The 18,751-nt window shown below is 34.5% G+C and overlaps 2 protein-coding genes across 4 annotated transcripts; one reads left to right on the forward strand and one right to left on the reverse strand.

The window, feature by feature from the left end:
* The first annotated feature begins 1,754 nt into the window (after nt 1-1,754).
* On the forward strand, nt 1,755-14,187 carry LOC146136284 (KICSTOR complex protein ITFG2-like). 2 transcript variants are annotated; one of them, XM_083395857.1, is made up of 9 exons: nt 1,755-1,892; nt 7,683-7,851; nt 9,626-9,766; nt 11,894-12,050; nt 12,625-12,698; nt 12,973-13,123; nt 13,353-13,499; nt 13,555-13,752; nt 13,825-14,187. In XM_083395857.1, exons 1-9 carry the CDS (start codon nt 1,769-1,771, stop codon nt 13,906-13,908), a joined length of 1,245 nt encoding a protein of 414 aa, XP_083251983.1. In that variant the 5' UTR covers nt 1,755-1,768; the 3' UTR covers nt 13,909-14,187. The 2 variants fall into 2 exon arrangements, with proteins under 2 accessions (XP_083251983.1, XP_083251984.1); XM_083395858.1 differs by lacking the exon at nt 9,626-9,766.
* LOC146136285 (DNA-directed RNA polymerases I, II, and III subunit RPABC3-like) lies at nt 13,374-17,939 on the reverse strand. 2 transcript variants are annotated; one of them, XM_083395860.1, is made up of 3 exons: nt 17,695-17,939; nt 16,758-16,882; nt 13,374-14,182 (listed from the first exon to the last, which is right to left on the reverse strand). In XM_083395860.1, exons 1-3 carry the CDS (start codon nt 17,833-17,835, stop codon nt 14,062-14,064), a joined length of 387 nt encoding a protein of 128 aa, XP_083251986.1. In that variant the 5' UTR covers nt 17,836-17,939; the 3' UTR covers nt 13,374-14,061. The 2 variants fall into 2 exon arrangements, with proteins under 2 accessions (XP_083251986.1, XP_083251985.1); XM_083395859.1 differs by having other exon boundaries at nt 13,768-14,229; nt 16,733-16,882.
* Nucleotides 17,940-18,751: the final 812 nt, after the last annotated feature.

Genomic DNA, 18,751 nt, shown 5'->3' on the forward strand with positions numbered 1-18,751 from the left:
GGGGTAAAATCAAATTTTTCTATTTTCCACATCCAAAATAAATAATATATGGTTTGTGTATTATATGCACCAAATTAGGTTGAAAATTGTTATATTTGCCCAATATTGTGCATAAAATGTAGCTATGCACCAGTTACATATTGCCTGACAGTTACGACGTCATAATAATGCCTTCATCGTGACGCGGGTGAAGTAGCAAATCTACCATATTCATATGACTCGCAAATACTGCGTAGGTTGCATATTATACGGGAGAAATTAGTGCATTTCTAAGCAAAAAGGTCTACGAAAATTAGGGCATCCAATGGCAGAAAAGTCTAGACTTTTAGACCTTGATGTCGTGGCAATGCACTAATTTGGACCTTTAGGTAAACTTCCGGCGTAGATAAATTGAAAATATTCGCTGAAAATTCACAAAACATTACAAAAAGTGTGAGATGGCATTAATAACACTTGACCCACCCTAACCCAAATAAGGTGCGTTAATGTAATAATTATTTGAATGCTGGGGAAAAAACAAACTTTCGGTGGGCATAAGATAGTTTCTCGTCCATGGTATATAGGATTGTTACGTCACAAAATAAGATATTGGGGCCTAAAGCGTTTATGTAATTGTTAATTCAACGCACATTATTTGGGTTCAGTGCTGGTTTGGGTTTAGGTGGGTCAAGTATTATGCACATTGGTAAGTCAAATTAGTGCATTGTCCGAGACCTCAAAAGTCTGACTTTTTGATCCTTTGGATGCACTAATTGTCGTAGACCTTTTTGCTTAGAACTGCACTGATTTCTGACGGATGGGGTGGGCGTTTGCATAAAAGCGACCGAGCAAAGTTCCCGAAAGAAACATGCCATAGTCCATCCAAGCCTAGTTAGAGCTTTAAAACATGGATGGCCACTGTTGAAGATTGATTCTGACTGGCCTTTTATAAGGCTAAATTATAATCATGAAGGCAACACAAGCTTATTTCAAGTGGATAAACTTTAGAATAAAACTGGTTGAAGAGTCGCATGTGGCTCGCAAATGCGGTTTGACATGTCGCTCGTAATAAGCACTGTTTAGAAATTAGAGGTTGAATGTCAGATCTAAAGAGCACCGACTCCCACGAACGGATGCACGAATTAACTGTAATACATACAGATAAATAAAATCTACTTAAAAATTCATGTTTCTAGAGCTGAACGAAAGGCCAGGAATTTTCTAATTTGACTTAATTGCTTTAACTGCATAACAACACGGGAAACATTGCATCATGAAATATTACATTTATTTATCTGAAGAAAACATTTAATTGTGCGAAAGATAGAAAGCGCTAATCTAAGACCCTATTTATCTACTTATAAAATAATGATAACAACTTTGTGGATTGACTTATGGCAATTGATCGATTTAGTTGTTAAATGTTTAATAAACACGTAACACAGGCCTTTATCTAAACTGGCCACTCGCGTTTCATCCATATTGAAACAAATAAATTTATTACCTGAAATAAACGGCTGAATTGATACAAATCCAATTTGGATTCAAATCTATGGATTCAATATTCTACTTTGAAAATCCCTTTTAGTCACAACATATTTTTTACCTTTTAAGGTTAAAACAGTATTAGATTAAATGCTGGAATTAAGACTTTCACTTAAGTTTTGTACAGTAGCAATATACACTTTTTTTCTTCAGTACACACAACATTTCGCCAGCAATATGGGAATTGATCAGTATTATTGTTTCTATTATTAATATGTTTTTTCAGACCTTCCTGTAAGCAAACATGAGATCTGTTTCATTTGTGGAACATTTGAAATTAAAAGTTGACAGTAAAATCTTGCATCAGTGTATTGCATTGGGTGATGTTGATGGTGATGAAGCTAATGAGTTGATGGTTGCTGATGCAAGTTAGTGCAAGTGATTGTAACTTAATGAAATTATTTTTTAAAGATATTACTCGTTTTTTTAGTTTGTTTGTTTTGGCATAACTTAATCATTTAAAATAATTCTCCAATTTGATGCCAGAATTCAACTTTATACAACCAAACGAAAATATATGGTTTCAGCCAGCATTAACATTATTTTGTGTTGTTTGTTTCGAATAAGTGAAATTGCATTGTACTTCTTATAACGCTACAATGAGCCATTGAATGCACGTTGGGCCGATATTTATAAGACAAGAAATTTCCTAATTATTTTTTATTGGTTAGACTTTTTAATTTAGATTTAACTTTTTTTTGAAAATTTGTGTTTTCTGCTTGATTACATAAAAATCATAAGCTTTCAAAACAATCTAACTACATTAAGGGGGTCCACAGACACCTTAAAGTTACCTCGCTAATATGTAGACTTCCCTTAACAAGATACTGTACGTTTTTGTTTAAAAACCTTGGAATTTTTATGTTAAACAATGGCTATAAAGCAGCACTAATCTATTTTCCAGTTTTTATTCTTAAATTTCTTATTCCTCTAAAGCCCTACTCCACCCCATTTTTAGAGCCGTCATTTAAGATATATCACATATATACAATAAAATATATTTTAACAAATTGTTCATTATGAAAAGAAAAGTATTTTAATCAACAAGAGATAAAGAAGGAATACAATGTCACAGTTGAATATATATGTAGCAAGAAAACATCATTGAATAGTTTTTGTTATTTTATTAGCAAGGTTTTTTTTTTAAATCTGGATGTGATCGCCTGTGATCTTCAACAGCCTGCAGCTGAGGATTGTCTGTTAATATAGCAGCATAATCATTGTTTAATTTTACCTCTCTTTCTGCAGCATCATTCACAACTTTAAATCGTTTGTGCCAGGGCTCGGGACTCAAGACTCAAGTAAGACCTTGCAAAACTACCCGAGTCCGACATGCGCATGTGCACAACCAAATTTAAAAACTGATATGGCCGCAAAATAGAAATTGTAAAGGCGAAATAGCATATGGTGAAATATTTTCCAACCATGTATTGTGAGTGAATGAATTATAAGACACGCCTACAAGTGGATTGCTGAATATCCATGTTATTTTAGTTATGTAAATTGGTGAAATACAGACTGTAGAGTCCGGGCTGAACTCGGGACTCGACAAAATTGCACTCGACAAATTATAAATCGGAAGAATGCTTCAGCCAATCACATTCGTGATTAGGTAGTGCAAAAATAAACCTGGGCCAACCAAATCCTCTAAAGTGGTATAACTGTTAAGTTTATGATACAAAACTGGAATGCATTGGTGAAACACTTCAGGTTTTGCAGTTGCAAGAAGTTTTTTGGCAATTGCTGCCTTCTTGTTGTTGGTCATTTGCGGGTGATTACTAAACAAGGAAAATATGTCAGTTTCTTCAACAAGATACCAATGGTGACAATGAAGCTTATTAAAAGCAACCTTACCGATTTCCTTATCAATTGCAGTGTATGCCAGCATTAAAGGGAGAAACTTTAGGTTATTGATTGGTGCATCACTTTGATTGCTTGCTTTAAGCCAAAATGGAACATAGAATAATGTTAAAAATGTATTGAACCTTTGAAGTTTTTCTAAAAAAAAATAGCATCATAAACCATCTGTTTAGACCACATAAACATTTTTTGGCAATACAAAACTTGCCCCATCTACCTTGCACTATGTGTTGCACCTGGTTAATGAGGTGGACACTGTGTTGTGGCTCCTAGGATTACCAAAATATTTTCTGAACATTTTTTGTACTCTACTTAAAAAGAGTTGGGTGTGTTTTTCCTTATCAATGATATCATGATTAGGGATGTTCAAAGTAGAATATTGAATCCTTGGATTCGAATCCAGATGGGATTAAATGTAACCTGGTAGTGCAGTGTCAGCGTTTTTTCGGGCGACCAATTACAGCGTCTCGCGATAACGTTCGTCTAATAATTAAGTGTCAATCAAACGTTATTGGGCGAGCGACTAACGTGTAATGCGTTAAGTTGCAAAAGTAATATTACGTTGTAAAACGTGCTGAACGTCTACAAAATGCGCTATAGGGTTACTTAAGGTCAACTTTAGGCCAATATTCAGCGAGGTTATGCAGTTAGGCACAGCGTAATTGTCAAGAATTCGTTATGTCAATAGCTTTGTATTCTTTGCAGTACATTATTTGACTGCATAACAGATCATGTTAGTCAAAAAAGAAGCACTAAAACCCAACAATGCTTTAAAAAAGAGGACTGAATTGCTTAAGACTTCTGTGTGCAGTGTTTCATTGTACTCACTATTGGCAAAAATATAAGTTTTGGCAACAACCTGGACAGTTGACATAATACAGTTTACAGAACTGGTTCAAAATGACAGTTGTTAAGAATGTTAAACATATGGGAGATATTTTTGTTATAATGTACACATCTTAGCAAATTCTTTGGGCGATTTATTGCTGTGATTGTAGGACCTGTGGGGTAGATTAGGATTAATCCCTTCCCCAAACAAAACCAAGGTTAGATAATTTAATAAAAATATACAAGGATTCGCTATTCTGGATTCGTTATTCTAGATTCGAAACCTATTATTCTAGAATACCTTGGAATTCTACTTTGAACAGCCCTAATTATGATTTATATCCTTAACAGCTTTCAGAACTTTCTTTTACCCAGTCAATAGAAAAATTGTGTAATGTTTTAAATTGCTTGATTTGTCTATGTTCTTCCATTTGGGATTGAAATTTGTAAAAAAAATTACTAAAAAAATCTTTGAATGTATTACTAAAAATCTTTGAATGTATAAAATGATAAATTTTGTAAACTGTTCTAGAAACTAAGAACATTAAACGCTGTAAAAAAATCTGAATTTAAGCATTTCAAGATAACTCCACAGTAGATACCAGAATTCTATACTGAATTAACAATTATTTCTTAGTTATCGCACAGTCGCTACACCAGCAGCTGTTTTGCCATCTAACAGGCTTTTGTTGTTGCTGCGACCAAGTAGTTGATTACCTTTAGAATCAGTTAAAATCGTTATGGCCGACAACTGTTAAAGCAAGATTTGGTAGTAGAAAAACCTTGAACTTAGCGGTGAAACCATTACAAACCCTGTTACAAAAATATGACAAACCTGAAGGAAACTCTTTTCCATCTTAACAGATTAGATCGGTGTTATGTGCTTAATTAGCACTACAAAATTATCACCGGTTGCTAGTTACACCGACTGTAAATTTTAACATTCTTTATTAATTTTGCGCCTTTGCTCTTAAATGTAGGACTAGGAATTAGGTTTTCGCATTTCGAGACATGTATAAGTGTATAATAACGAAATATTTTCGTGCGCTCTGGTGTTTGCTGTTAATTGGACTCTAAACATGTTTTTTCCTGTCTCTAAACAATTCTGCAAATCTCACGATCATTTATCGCTTGTTTTCCGCCGCGGTTTAACTTCTCACGAAAAGGTCCGCCCAATGTTATCTTTCCACGAAACGGCCGCCCTGTGAGGCAGGCCTGGGGTTTCCGGGAGCGTGTCGGTTCCCGTGAGAAGGAGTTTTGTTTTAGCGTATATTACGAGCGGCTGACCGCCTACAGCTCAATAGACGTCTGGGTGTAGCCTTGTGAAATTAGCGAGTAAAACTTCAAGTTTTATTATGCTCTGTCTGTCGTTTTTTTTTTTTAAGAAATTGTGGTGTCTAAGTGTCATTATTGTTAGTGGTGTGGTAATATTCTACTCTTGCAACCAATACACCTGTACATTGGGTTTTCTTGTTGTGGTCTTTAATATAAGTTCTCTTAGGTAGGTTATTTAATACCCGAAAATAAGGACTCACTAACGGCTTTACAGGAGGTCTAGGTAATTTTCTAGAATTACTAGTAAAGTCGTAACAATCGGCTACTGAAAACTAGGTCATAATCCATCTCTAGTTGACAATCAGAAAAAGGAATAACGTTGGGTATCTCCCAGATATTTTGAAAAAAAAACTTTGGGGGGCTTGCGGACCCCTTAAATGCAATCCAATTTGCGTTTGCTTTCACAAAACATACTTTTTAATGATTTATAACTTGGGAAATCGGGCAGGAAACATCCCTAATGTCCTTGAACCAAGTAGTTTTGTTATACTTTGCTCTAAACTGTTTTATTTCTCAGGTCAAGCCAGGCACCATAGCTTGCTATATAATATGAAGTTGCAATCAGTTTATGGCATAGCAATAAAAATCTTACTATAATACAAATTATATATTTATGTTTAGAGATCGACTGACATCACTTTTTTGGCGATACCAATTTTTTTTGTATATCTTGGAAATGTTCAAAACTTGAATTAATTGAAAATAAAATCTAAATACCGTTTTAGTTTATTTACCTTAATTAAATTAAACTATTAAACTATAAAGTCATATTAACTTGGTGTGATGCTAAAACCCAAAATTTTTTGATTAAAAAATGGGTAGGTTGTTTGTTGTACAGTAACTAATAACTATATTATGTTTTCGTACTAAAATATCGGCCCACATTTATGGATACCGATTTATCGGTCTATCTCTATTTGATTTTGTTAGTTTACGATACAAAACCAGACAATACAAATGCTATATGCAATGTATACCCCTTTGTTGCCAAGCAAAGACTTACAAGACAAATTTAGTTACCACATCAGTGTTCCTTCTTAAAGTGCCCAAACAGGCTGACTCCTTTTTATGGCGTCTTTACTTATTTTAGTCTGCTGCAAATATCCGCAAAATCCGCTGCTGTAGATTCACCTGAATCGACAGTTTAACCATAATTTAGTTATGCATACTTTTGGCTTGAATGTACACATTTTAGTTAAATTTTGAAACAATCTGTCTGGAAATATGTAAATTTTCTAGCCCTTCTGGAGCTTCTTTTTGACCAAGGATTATGGCTTTGTATCATTAGTACACCGAAAGCCATCACAGACTAACTGAATTTGTCGATCAATGATGCAAGCGAGGCAGGCTAGAAAAACAAGTAGCTTGCAGTGAGGTTTGAACTCACAACCTCCGGCCATACCAGAACCGTGGCTCTATCAACTGAGCTACACAGGCCCAGAATCGAGCTTTAGTACGAGCCACTTTACATTAAAGGGGATCTACAGTACCATATTGTTTGCCAGTCTTGTTCTACAAACATGTCAGTTGTATACAAACCAATTAAGGGAGCCATCTCAAGTGGCAAATGATGTGTTGGAAAATAAATCATAGCCATTCCAATTCATGATAGAAATAACAGGTTTGGATTTGAATCCTTAGGATATTCTTCTTTGGGCAATTTAGCATAACTAAAACTCTTATCAATTGCCTCACATCAAATTAAAGTAATGTCGGCTATACTATGTGGCCCTTTACTGCCTAAAGAAAAACATAATTGACTGGCTGCAAGCTGAAATGCTTCATATTGACAAACTCTTATTGGAAACAAACGAACATAGCAACAGAAGGACAAACTATTTAAAATATTATTTTAGATCCAAATAAATACGAGAAAAAAATTAAAAACCTTTGTGCACATGCTCATGATTATAACCACATTTGATTTTGATGTCTCATCTGCAAAGAGTTAAGTGACCAAAATAAGACAAAAATGAACACCAAAAAGAGGTGTGAGTGTGTACCCACAACCCCTGCCCCAGATTAAAAACAGTGTATGTTTATTCTTAAGATCGGAGTGTTCATTGAAAAAAGGTGCAATAAAACAAAATATTTAGACCAAAAGTGGGTGACCTGAAAATATATATTTTTTACAGATGGGAAATTATCAGTGTACAAAGGACTATTGCTAAAACCTTGGCAGGAAATAAAAAACCTTGGAGATGTTTGTTGTATTGCTGTTGGCAAAATTCTAAATAATAAAAAAGATTTGGTCATTGTACTTACTGCGGGAGGAATTTGTACAATACTAGACTTAGGAAAAAGGTAAACTTATATATATTATACTATATTGGACTATGTACTTAATGTTGCCAAGGGTAACGAACAGGGATGTTCAAAGTAGAATATTGAATCTTTGGATTCAAATCTAAATTTGATTCATATCCAATTCTGGCACCAGTTATAATTTCTTTGTATAACCGTGGATAGTAATTAACAAAGTTTGGAAGCCAGTGGCCAGTGGTTCTTCACCTTTTTTCTGTCGCCCCCGGCTCTCAAGTCAAGTGAGATCATATTTGTTTCTTCAAATCATAGGTAATGCTGCCATTTGTAAGAGCAGAATCCAAGTTACTGAAACTTGCTAAATTTGAAATACTGCAAATATGTCCACAAGGTAAACAAGTGCTACTTGAAAATCTTTTGCAAGAAACTTTGTCAAATATTTAGCATTCTTTTGTGATGTTAAAAATATTGTTACTATTTTTTTTTGAGTACAATAACATTAAGACATATTAAAGAAAGTGAATTATAGAAACTGGACCTTTCTCCGATGGCTAATAGTAAAGTTTTTGCTTAGCTGGCAAGTGGTTATACAAAAATATCCATGTTTCATCCACTTGTGGGACAGCCAAGATGAAGCTAATGTCATTAACAAACCTTAAGTTGCCAGAGAGAAAATCGTCATTCCACCATTGCACATCAAACATGTGAAGGACTGCATCAATTATATTTTCATATCATCCACCGAAAAAAAGTCATAAGCTAAAATTACAAAAAATTGGTGAAGGATATAGAATAAATATCAAAGCCCATAAAGTAGTAGATTGTGAGTTGAAATGGACTCCAGCCATAAAACTACCTATGTTGTAATAACATGTAAATCACACCAAGTCCTAAATGAATCAGCCTATGCAACATTTTACCTAACCTCACCCCCCGCTTGTAAGTTCAACAACTCCCCTAGTAATTTTACCCCAACCCAATATCTAACCCCTACCCCCACTAACCCTAATCAGGGTCAAAAATTGATGCCAATACAGCAGCATCCAAACGTCGACACCTCTACCAACAGTTTAGGCCTTTTACCAATGAATTTAGGCTGTATTCCGTCAGGTTTATATCTTATTCTGTTGTGGATATTACTGTGTATTAGTTATTTATTAGGCCGTTGGTCTTAATAGTATTGGATATTCTGATTTCAGAGATTGATGTCTTGTAGGTCCTATTGTGCGTTCTCGTTCAAACCTCACCGCAGACTAGTAGTTTTTTTCAGAATGGCATCAAAAATGAAATAATGAACAATGAGCATGCTTGTAAAAGACAATTAAGGTCTGATCAAAGTTGTAGCAATATGTAAAAAACAAAGTATTTTTCTGAGAGATTACAACTTAATAACTTAAAAAATATCACACAGCTGAAACTAGCAGGCAAGCAAGTCATTTGAAGAAAACTGTTTGTGCTATTTATGTAATTTTCTTGTGGCATTTTTGTTTAAAAATGGTTTAGGGGTAATTTTTTTTCTGTAGGTAAAATACTATTATAAATATGAAAAACATATTTTAGGGATGAGGGAATTAATTTAGGTGACACTTTTATGGTTAGTTTTCTCATGAGTGGGTTAAAAAATGAAAAAGGCTTTTATATAATTATAGTATAGTAGTTTGTACTTTGAACATCCCTAACCACACTACATTACCTGTAATGGAGAAAATGTGTGTGTTCACTGTAAGATCAATTACCAGTCACTTAGCATAATACAAAATAATATATTTTTTTTGACTAAACACTTTAATTGCAAAAGTGTTATTTTTTATTCAAGTTTTACAGACGGTTGTTCTCAATTAGTTTTAAGTGAACAGTTGATACCCAATGTGGACAACATGCTGATAGCTGATGTTGATACAGATGGACTATATGAACTCATTACCAGCCATACAGATCAACATGTTTCAGCATTTAGGTATGCTATAATATCCTACATCAGTGGTTAAAGGCAGGTGGGCCTGCGCCACACTCCCAATACTTATTTATATTTACTACTTTTTATTCCTCAATTTGGCAATGTTTAGTAATTACAGTAGTATAGGTATAGAGTGCTATCTTGTCCCCCTTGAGGGTTGCGAACCACTGATTTAGCTCAAAGTCTCTGTGCATTTATCTATATTTATTTCCATATGCACACATTGCTCATAATTTTTCAAACTAAAATTCAAAAACAGAAATTCCCCTAGTTCTTACCAGGCAAAACAGTTTGTTTTTATCAGCATTTAGCAACCACTTCAAGTCTGAAGATTGGTAGCAAATTAAAGGGATTTTTTAAAAATAATATATTTTATAAAGTTGCTTTGAAATTGAACGAGGATGCTAACAATAGTGTTGTAAACATTTTTACAACTAAAGTGTCATTACTAATTACTTCGTTGCAACTATTCTTCAGAGAAATGTACTCCTTCCTGTTTTGCAAATAAAAAAATACTGTTAAAAAAAAATTTCAAAAACTTTTTCTTGGTTGATGGCTGCCATTTTATTTGGGGATTGTATTCCTGTGGTTTGATAAAACCCTGGATTTTGATATCTTAACGGAAGTCACAAAGATGCTTGAATAAACAATCCAGATCAAGTGCTACTTTTGTCTTGCTATGCATAGCAGAGCTACTGTTTTACCTGGCTTTGGTTTAAACCCCCTGGGAGCCATGGGCATAATTCTTGATCTAGGTATTGCGAAATTAAAGTGTCCTCATTTCCAAAATGTGCCGGTTAACTTAAATCTGTGTATTTTATTATGACTGTAATCCTTCCCTGTAACGTATTGTAACATTTTTTGACACCTACTTTTGACTGGGCAGTAGGGATATTTAAAGCACAATATAGGATCCTTTTTGATTTGTTTTATAGAGTTACGCCGCCTAATTGAACAAACGCGAATGTCAAGCTTGGTTAAAGGCCTGTCGCTGTGGCAAAACAATTACCAACAGGGGACGTAGCATTGTTTTGCACAATGTCCACATGAAAATGCCTTTAGAAATGTGCTTATTTGTTAAGTAATAGTAACGCATTATTAAAACGAAAATCAACAAATCATTTCAACCAATGTAGCGACATCTCTTGGCTTTGTACAAAACAGAGCCGAATATAAAAAATTCTTGGCGGAATCCAAGAACAAGCTTCGTAATGACTAACCAAATTTTTAAGTTAAAATGACTTATTTGGTAAATTTTTAGAAAGTGCATTCATTTAATGGCTGTATTTGTTATTAATGTGAAGAAGTAAAACACATAAAAATAAGTTAAACGCAATGCTAGGTATTTTTATAAACAGGGGGCCTTCAATTGCAGATCAAATTTTAATGTACAGTCTTAGTGAAGTGGAAAGAATGTAGATGAACAATAAGGCTATACTTCGCTGTAGTATGTGGTAAGGTGCAGAGGGACAGAGTCATGTGCGAACTTGTACAATCAAACAATGCAGCATTTATCATCCATGGCACTCACCTACAGTTATGAGTAAATTTTTTTAAAACAAGGAGTCATATTTGTTCATGGTGTTAAGACCCTGGTTGTACTGAATGATAAATCTTTAGTAAAATTGTCAATCAATTCTGTGACAACCAGGATGCCTTCTCATGGCAGACATTGCACTTGACGTTTTTTTGGTGTAGTTAGGGTAACAAGTTCCCAACTTTCCTGACCAGTTTGGCCAAAAAGTCCTAGCAAGTCAAAAGTTGTTTCACTTTTCAGCAAAGAATAATATCCGACAATCTTCTCATTTCTGTAGCTAAATGCTATGGCTAACAAACACTGCATTGTGCAATGGTGCAGGTTTGCATCCGATGACCTGGTTGCACCACACCTTATTGTATACTATACCAAAGTGTAGCTTTATTTTTATAAAGTATTAAAACTGTACTGTTTTCTCATTGTAATTATTAACTCTGATGAGGTTGGCTGGTTTATATCTGCTCGTGAAACGTCTTTGAATAACTTTGGTTTATACATATAGATATAATTATTCTCATGTGGAACTAATTCTATTTTTATGCATTGGAATGTTAAGAAAGTCTGCTAAAAATGCTTATTTTTGGCTATAGGTGGAATGACCGTCTTAAAAAATTTGTACTGTTACAAAGATGGAAATTACAACACCTAGCAGGAAATGTGACATTGCACTATAATGGAACTGATAGATTGCCAACATTGATAGTTTCACAACCTGGATGCTCATATGCGGTGTTGAATATTGCCTGGGTATAACATTATTGCTTAAAGCAGTGTTTTATTATAAGGCCTAATATAAGGCCGAATCCCCACCGGTTGACAAAAACGCTTTTAATCAGACTGATAGAGACAAATGAGGTGGAATGCTGCTTCTTTTGTTCTTGTGTCTCCACCAACTAAAAGCGTTTTTAGCGAGATAGTGCGTGTAGACTTAAGATGATTTTTGATGGAATTCATGGATTTTTTAGGGGTTTTCGAAGGTTTTATGTTAGGAATGTTATTGTGAAAGGTTCAGCAGATATTTTTTTTAAAGTATTAAGGAAATATAATCCTGGAACAGTTGAAAAATTCAACAAAAAACAAAACTAAATTTGTGATGTCATCTCTAAAAAGTATAAACTTCCCTAACAAAACTCCTGGATCCACTCCTTACCATAAAAGACGTGTGCCAGGGGATTTACCCAATTTAATTTTGAATTAGTCAAAAATGCACTATAAATTATACTGACATTGTTTGTGGAGTTAAAATGTCAAAACAAACTTAGACTGCAGTTTTATAGCAGTACCTTATTTGTTGATAAAAAACAACAATTATTACTTTCAGGAATCATCAAGTAAAGACTTTCCAAAAAACATATGTACTACAGAAAGTCAAGTTAAATATACTCCACTGTCTAGGTAATTGTTTTGTGTGATGCTTTGTGTTAATTTGTGCACGTAATACTTCTTTCAAAACTTAAATATCAAGTTTTTAATAATAGCTTACAGACATATTTATTCTCCGCATCAAGATTAGTTCTGTACTTGACATTATATGCTAACACAAAAACAAATCGACAAATCTTAAGTAATGCGATGCAGAAGTTGAATAAAATATTACTTATTTTAGGATCGCTTTAATGAATATTTTTCTTAAATAATTTCTTATATAGTAATACTGCAACAAATACAGACAAAGACGATCACAGAACCCTGCTATTTCATGCCAAATCATTGGAAACATTTGTAAAAGCAACAAATGTGAAGAGGGATACTTTGCCTTGTGTACATTAGATGGGACAATAAAGCTAATGGAACAAGATCATATTTTGTGGTCATTACAGGTAAAGCTTTAATTTCAATCCAGTATTTTTTTACAAATTACCTAATTCCTAAACAGTTGGGTGTCAATCCAGTCAATTTTAATGTAATGATGGAATAAAAGGCATAGATGCAGATTTACTAAATGTAGTGAAGTTTCTACATGGAACTTCGGTAACTGTGTTGCATTTAGTAAATTTGCATCTATGCCTTTAATAAAACATAAAATTATATAACATTTTATATGTAAAGGTAGATCACCAGCTATTCACCCTACAAAAGATGGATGTTCTTGGAGATAATAGAGAAGAAGTTATAGTGTGTGCAAGAGATGGCCAAACATACATTGTTGATCACGATAAAAATGTTGTGCGATACCATTTTGAAGATGAAGTTCAGGTTGGAATATCACCTTTAGCACATTTAGGCTTGCATAAAATTATTTTATTTACAGGCATTCTACGCTGGAAACTACAGCATTGATGGCAAAACTAACTGCCCGTGCCTTGTATATGCCGATTTTCACAAACAAATTTGGGTTTACTATGATGTGCGATTACCTTTTCTAAGAGCTCCATCTTTGCTTGGGCTCGCCAAACATAATCAAGCATTTGATGCTACGTTTAAAACATTAGGGATAGAAACAGATATAGTATGTTAACTACTTTTTATTGCGTGCTAATAATGCATGCACCCTTTAAAACTGTTATTATTTTTTAATAAGGACAAGCGTGCATTTCTTCGAAACTGCCTACGAGAAGATAAAGTACAACATGGGGGCTCAAAATGCAAGTTTATTCAATGCTAAAAGCCATGTGATACATGCATTTCTTCAAACAATTTACAAGAAGATAAAGCACAACAAAGGGCCAATCGCTTGCATGGAGTCACAGTACAACCAAATGGTATTTTAGCATTCCTTGCCAGTTGCCATCTAATAGGTCAGCAGTGTTATAGTTGCTCAAAAGGCAAGTTTCTTTAACAGCAAATAGATGTTCAAGTCCACATTCATTCCATGTAAATTGTTTGCATCACCTTGCAATCTCATAAGAAGTCCCCCAAAAGAAACATATGCTGATAATCTTGATGCAACATCACCACCACTTTCATCACCTTCTATTCTGTAAACCTAAAAAATGTTTTTTTTATTACTCCTAATGTCCATAGAGCTTCTCCACTTTTAATGCAAGTTTTACTGTGCGACCCACAATGAGATATGACCAAACGAATAAAGTTACATAAAAAACCTGCATCTTCACTACTGGCGTACGTACTGAAATAGTTAATGTGATATATATGTATTAAATGTTATGTAATAATTTCCCGATCTAATAGATAACTGTAACATTTAGAAATGCTTTGCGACCCATTGCTGTAGAAGGATGCAACTAAAATAGGCAACCAGTGGTAAACGGAACGGAATACAAGTGAAGCAGAAATTTATACAAGGAGAATTTAATGCTCTGAACCAGGGTTTTTTTTAAGGTTTGGTTTGGGTGACCGCAAGTGTTCCACAAACAATTGTTAAAACTAAACGTCAGGTTGAGTAAATACGTTTATGACATCCTAAGCTTTATAATATTCAGTTTAAGTCGGAGAAGAGTCCAGAAGGAATAGAATTAACTCGAATCTAGGTTTCGCAAGAAAAGCAATTATTACGTTATTTCTGATTTCAAAGGTTACTTTAGGACAACATTAATCTCTAAAGATGCGGTACGAACTACAATCATCGCAACATAAAATGAATTACTCGACAAGGCACAGCTTAAATGATTGTGTCAGCAACCAAACAGCCTGCCCAACACGGCCGCCAAACAAGTTTGCTGCACAATCAAACAAAGTGTGCTTGTTGGCTTCTGCTTGTTATGTTTCCACACATAAAAAGTAAAAACTGATCATTATGCGCCATAAATCAGAAATAAACATTGAAGAGTATCGAAGGTGCACTTCTTTTGTGAATAACTCTTCTGTTAGCTGTACCTCCACTTATTCTTTTTTCCGGATGTGAACTATTGATCGTAGGCTATATGCGTATTATCGACAAGACATAGCGAGAATTTGGGAAACCGCTGTGAGTTTGCTCAGCTTGATATTATTAAACAAACCACCAATAGTTAAATGTTAAGATTAACAGTGAGCTTGCAAAACCGCATTTTTAAGTGCTTTATGACCGATTTCATTGTGTAATCATTCTATGACTTGAGGTCAAAGGTCACTGAGCACATGGTGCCTTGACATTATAGTAAGTGTTTGGCGATGATGTTCAACTTACTGATTCTGTTTTATTAACATTGTTTTGTATTGAATTCATTCGAATTAAGGAATCCACTTGTTTAAGCCTTTGCGTGTTTTAATAAATTCCTGTACAAGTACACTGATAAAGACTTCAGTATCGGATCCATTAGTTTTTAGTTAACTCTAATGCAAAATCAAGGGCTCGTTAAATGGTTGGCAATCTCAAATACAACACAAAAGAGGCAATGCAATTAGCATTCTTTCAGCAGCATCATTAACAACCTTGACAGTATTTTTTTAAAGTTTGCTCCAGGCGAAATTTACTTGGTTTTATTCAAACTTTTTTTCGTTAGATGGCGGTAATGGGAAAAGAGCAGCTTGCAATCCAACACTATTTTGGCAATTACCGAAACACCATACTGATCTGCTGAGCCTTTTTAGCCAGTTTTCTGTAACCGAAATGTCATGAGCATGTTGTTCTCTTAAAATTAAAATATGCAAACTTAAATCAGATAAATAATTTTTCTGGTTGCACTTGGTGCATATAGTTAGGCTGGACAAAGCAGGGTTGTTAACCGTTTGCGTTTCGAGGGAGTCTTCTCGACATGCGCATGACAACTATAAGTAGAAGTTTTATGCTTTGTAGTAGCATGAAACTCTCAAAAATGCAATTTTCTTCAAATTAGTTCGCTGATGTATTCTTTTATGATAAAACAAAAAGAAAATATGAAATATGAAATATGTTCATAATTTTTTGGGTGTGCCAAATGCTTGATCCGCACCTTATAATCTTAAGCTTAAGTGTTGAATTTCCTAAAAAAAATTTGTCGCGCCAAAAATCATTACACACCTTGCCAGCAATTATTATTGCACTCAGCTAAGTAGCAGATGGGGTTGGTGGGGCTGCAACATATTGGTTACTAAATCATATTTTCATTTGAATGAGACATCACAAGTAGTAAAACTCCAGGCTTCTTTTTAGACCTTGGTATTAGAATTTTGGTCACGCCAAAAAGTATTTGCGTATATATAAATTATCAATAATCCCTCCCCCCAAACAAAGTAGAAGTTAAATAAATTAATAAAAAAATGTATTGTGATTCAAAACCTAAAGTTCTAAAATCCCTTGGGATTCTACTTTAAACATCCCTATTCCCTACCTATGACATAAATTTGTGACGCCTTTGCTAAAAATCGCAGTATATTACTTTAACTTCTGCATGTAACTCATCTTCCCACACTATACAGATTTGTAAAGTATTTCTCTCTATGCTGTTCCACCTTAACAATTCACAGTTTGTGGCCTAATTGGTTTTGCATGTTGTACGAGTCAGACTGTGCAGCCCTGGGTAATTTAATAATGTTTGCGACTACAAAACAAGTGGATTTAAATTTACCTTTCCATACATAACATATTCAAACTGGTCAGCTCGTGAAGGAGTGTTTTCCCACAGAGGGTTAAATTCGATGTCACCTGGCGTTCCATCTTCGCTCAATGTTGAAGCAAGAACCAGACGAAATTTATCGCCTAATTCCAGAGGATAAAGCTAAACAATGAAAACATAGTTAAAAGAACTATATTGCTGTTAGGGATAAGACAATTTAATTTGTAGGGTGGCTAGGAGGCAGTGTCCAAATCAAAAAATATTCTTAGGTCGTACCCAAAATTAAAGTTTTAAAGTTTACATTTATGGGCGCCAGGTTTTTATTACACACCCCCAAAACTGTAATTGTAGCCACCAGTCCACCATTAACAATCTAAAAGCAAAAATTTGATAAAATCTATTGTTGACATATGAACATAGTATCAAGATTATTTGTCAACATCTATATATTTCCGAAAATCATTTTGTTATACCTTTTCAGTGTGGCAAAAGGTTAGGAAAAGTCATGTGCCATATGTGATCAAGGCAAAGTATGTGCCAAATATCTTTGAAATGTAGCTACAAAGATTTTAGCTGTTTCTAACATTTTGTCTTTTTGTAGTGCATTCGCACAATTATAACAAAGCAAGCATTTCACATTTCTCAGTTAGTTAAGTAGTTTTCATTAATAGCTATACACTAACAGAAGATAATTTTACTTTGAAGACAACTAATTTTATAGCCTTGTTACCTGGTTGCTGGTAACTAGCTACCATTTAATGACGCTTTTCCTATCACTTAACGAAACAAGTTGTCAAATTTTACACTGCGAGGAAGAAATAAATATCAGTAATTTAACCCCCCCCCCAGGATAAAAATGTGGTAGGATCTTAGACCAGCACCCATTTTATTATATAGTCTTTTAAAACACACGGTGGCAACATAAGGCTGACAGCGTCTATATTTTTCCCCCACACAGACTTGCTGCTAATTACCTGGGTATTGACATCCAATATTAAATCCATTTTGAATGACTCACTATCGCAATGCATCCGCGAAACGCGGTCGAATTTCTTGCCTTCGGGATCAACATCTTTAATATCAAATATATCTTCAAACAGTAGACCAGTGGCCATAATAAGAAAATGCGCTGGTAGTTAAACTTCTTGATCTGCAGCTGACTTCACGGCTAAACTCTTGTTTTTGTATAGACATTACACATGTTCACCTTTTCGCAGGGGTAGACCAAAGTCTCTATAGAAATCACAAGTTGCGCAACTAACTCGCTCTTCGTTCTAGCGACATGGAGGCCATCTTGTTTCCCGAATGACAATAAATAGACGCTTTTGACAGAAAAGAAAAAAAGTGGCAATAATTAATACTAGTCAAACAAAGCATTTTAGATCAGAATAAATAAAACTTGCCTAACAATGGCCGAAATATACTCGATATTAGCATATCGTATCAGGATCATAATTTGTCGTTCTAAAATCTAATCAAGTTCAAGTCAAGTCTTTGGCAGGAATAGCAAGCCAAGACAATTTCAAGCAGGGAGTCGAACCGTTTGACTTTTCGGGTTCAAGGATTTTTTCGGAATGTGGTTCAGGTCCGGTTCGACAATCGTTATTTCAAAACCGTCCATAAAGGGGTGTTCAAATGATTTCTGCCATGATCCACTACAGCCAAACCTGACAACATGATGGATCCACCAAAAACGAATAGTAAACATATTGGACACGCTTTAATTATTATGGTGCTTTATTTATGTAAATGTACCCTACAACATATTCATAAATTTGTAAAACCCAAAAGTGAAGTGTGCCACCCCATCCGTCAGAAATCAGTGCAGTTCTAAGCAAAAAGGTCTACGACAATCAGTGCATTCAAAGGATCAAAAAGTCCGACTTTTAGACTTTGAGGTCTTGGACAATGCACTAATTTGCATTAACAAATGTGCATAAGAAGATTAAGTTTAACAATAGTTGACCCAACCAAACCCAAACGATAACCAGCGCCCTAACCCAAATAATGTGCGATAATTTAATAATTATA

This window comes from Ascidiella aspersa, chromosome 8, assembly GCF_963924565.1.
Source record: "Ascidiella aspersa chromosome 8, kaAscAspe10.2, whole genome shotgun sequence".
Classification (NCBI taxonomy): Eukaryota; Metazoa; Chordata; class Ascidiacea; order Phlebobranchia; family Ascidiidae; genus Ascidiella; species Ascidiella aspersa.

Bases quoted from the DNA above. Each gene is read 5' to 3' on its own strand.
- LOC146136284 (XM_083395857.1), top strand. From the start codon at position 1,769: ATGAGATCTGTTTCATTTGTGGAACATTTGAAATTAAAAGTTGACAGT. The intron at 9,767-11,893 runs GTATGCTATAAT...TTTTGGCTATAG, and splicing joins CAACATGTTTCAGCATTTAG to GTGGAATGACCGTCTTAAAA. The intron at 12,699-12,972 runs GTAATTGTTTTG...CAACAAATACAG, and splicing joins AAATATACTCCACTGTCTAG to ACAAAGACGATCACAGAACC.
- LOC146136285 (XM_083395859.1), bottom strand. From the start codon at position 17,835: ATGGCCACTGGTCTACTGTTTGAAGATATATTTGATATTAAAGATGTT. The intron at 16,883-17,694 runs GTAATTAGCAGC...TTCATTGTTTAG, and splicing joins TATTGGATGTCAATACCCAG to CTTTATCCTCTGGAATTAGG. The intron at 14,230-16,732 runs GTAAATTTAAAT...AACATTTTTTAG, and splicing joins AATATGTTATGTATGGAAAG to GTTTACAGAATAGAAGGTGA.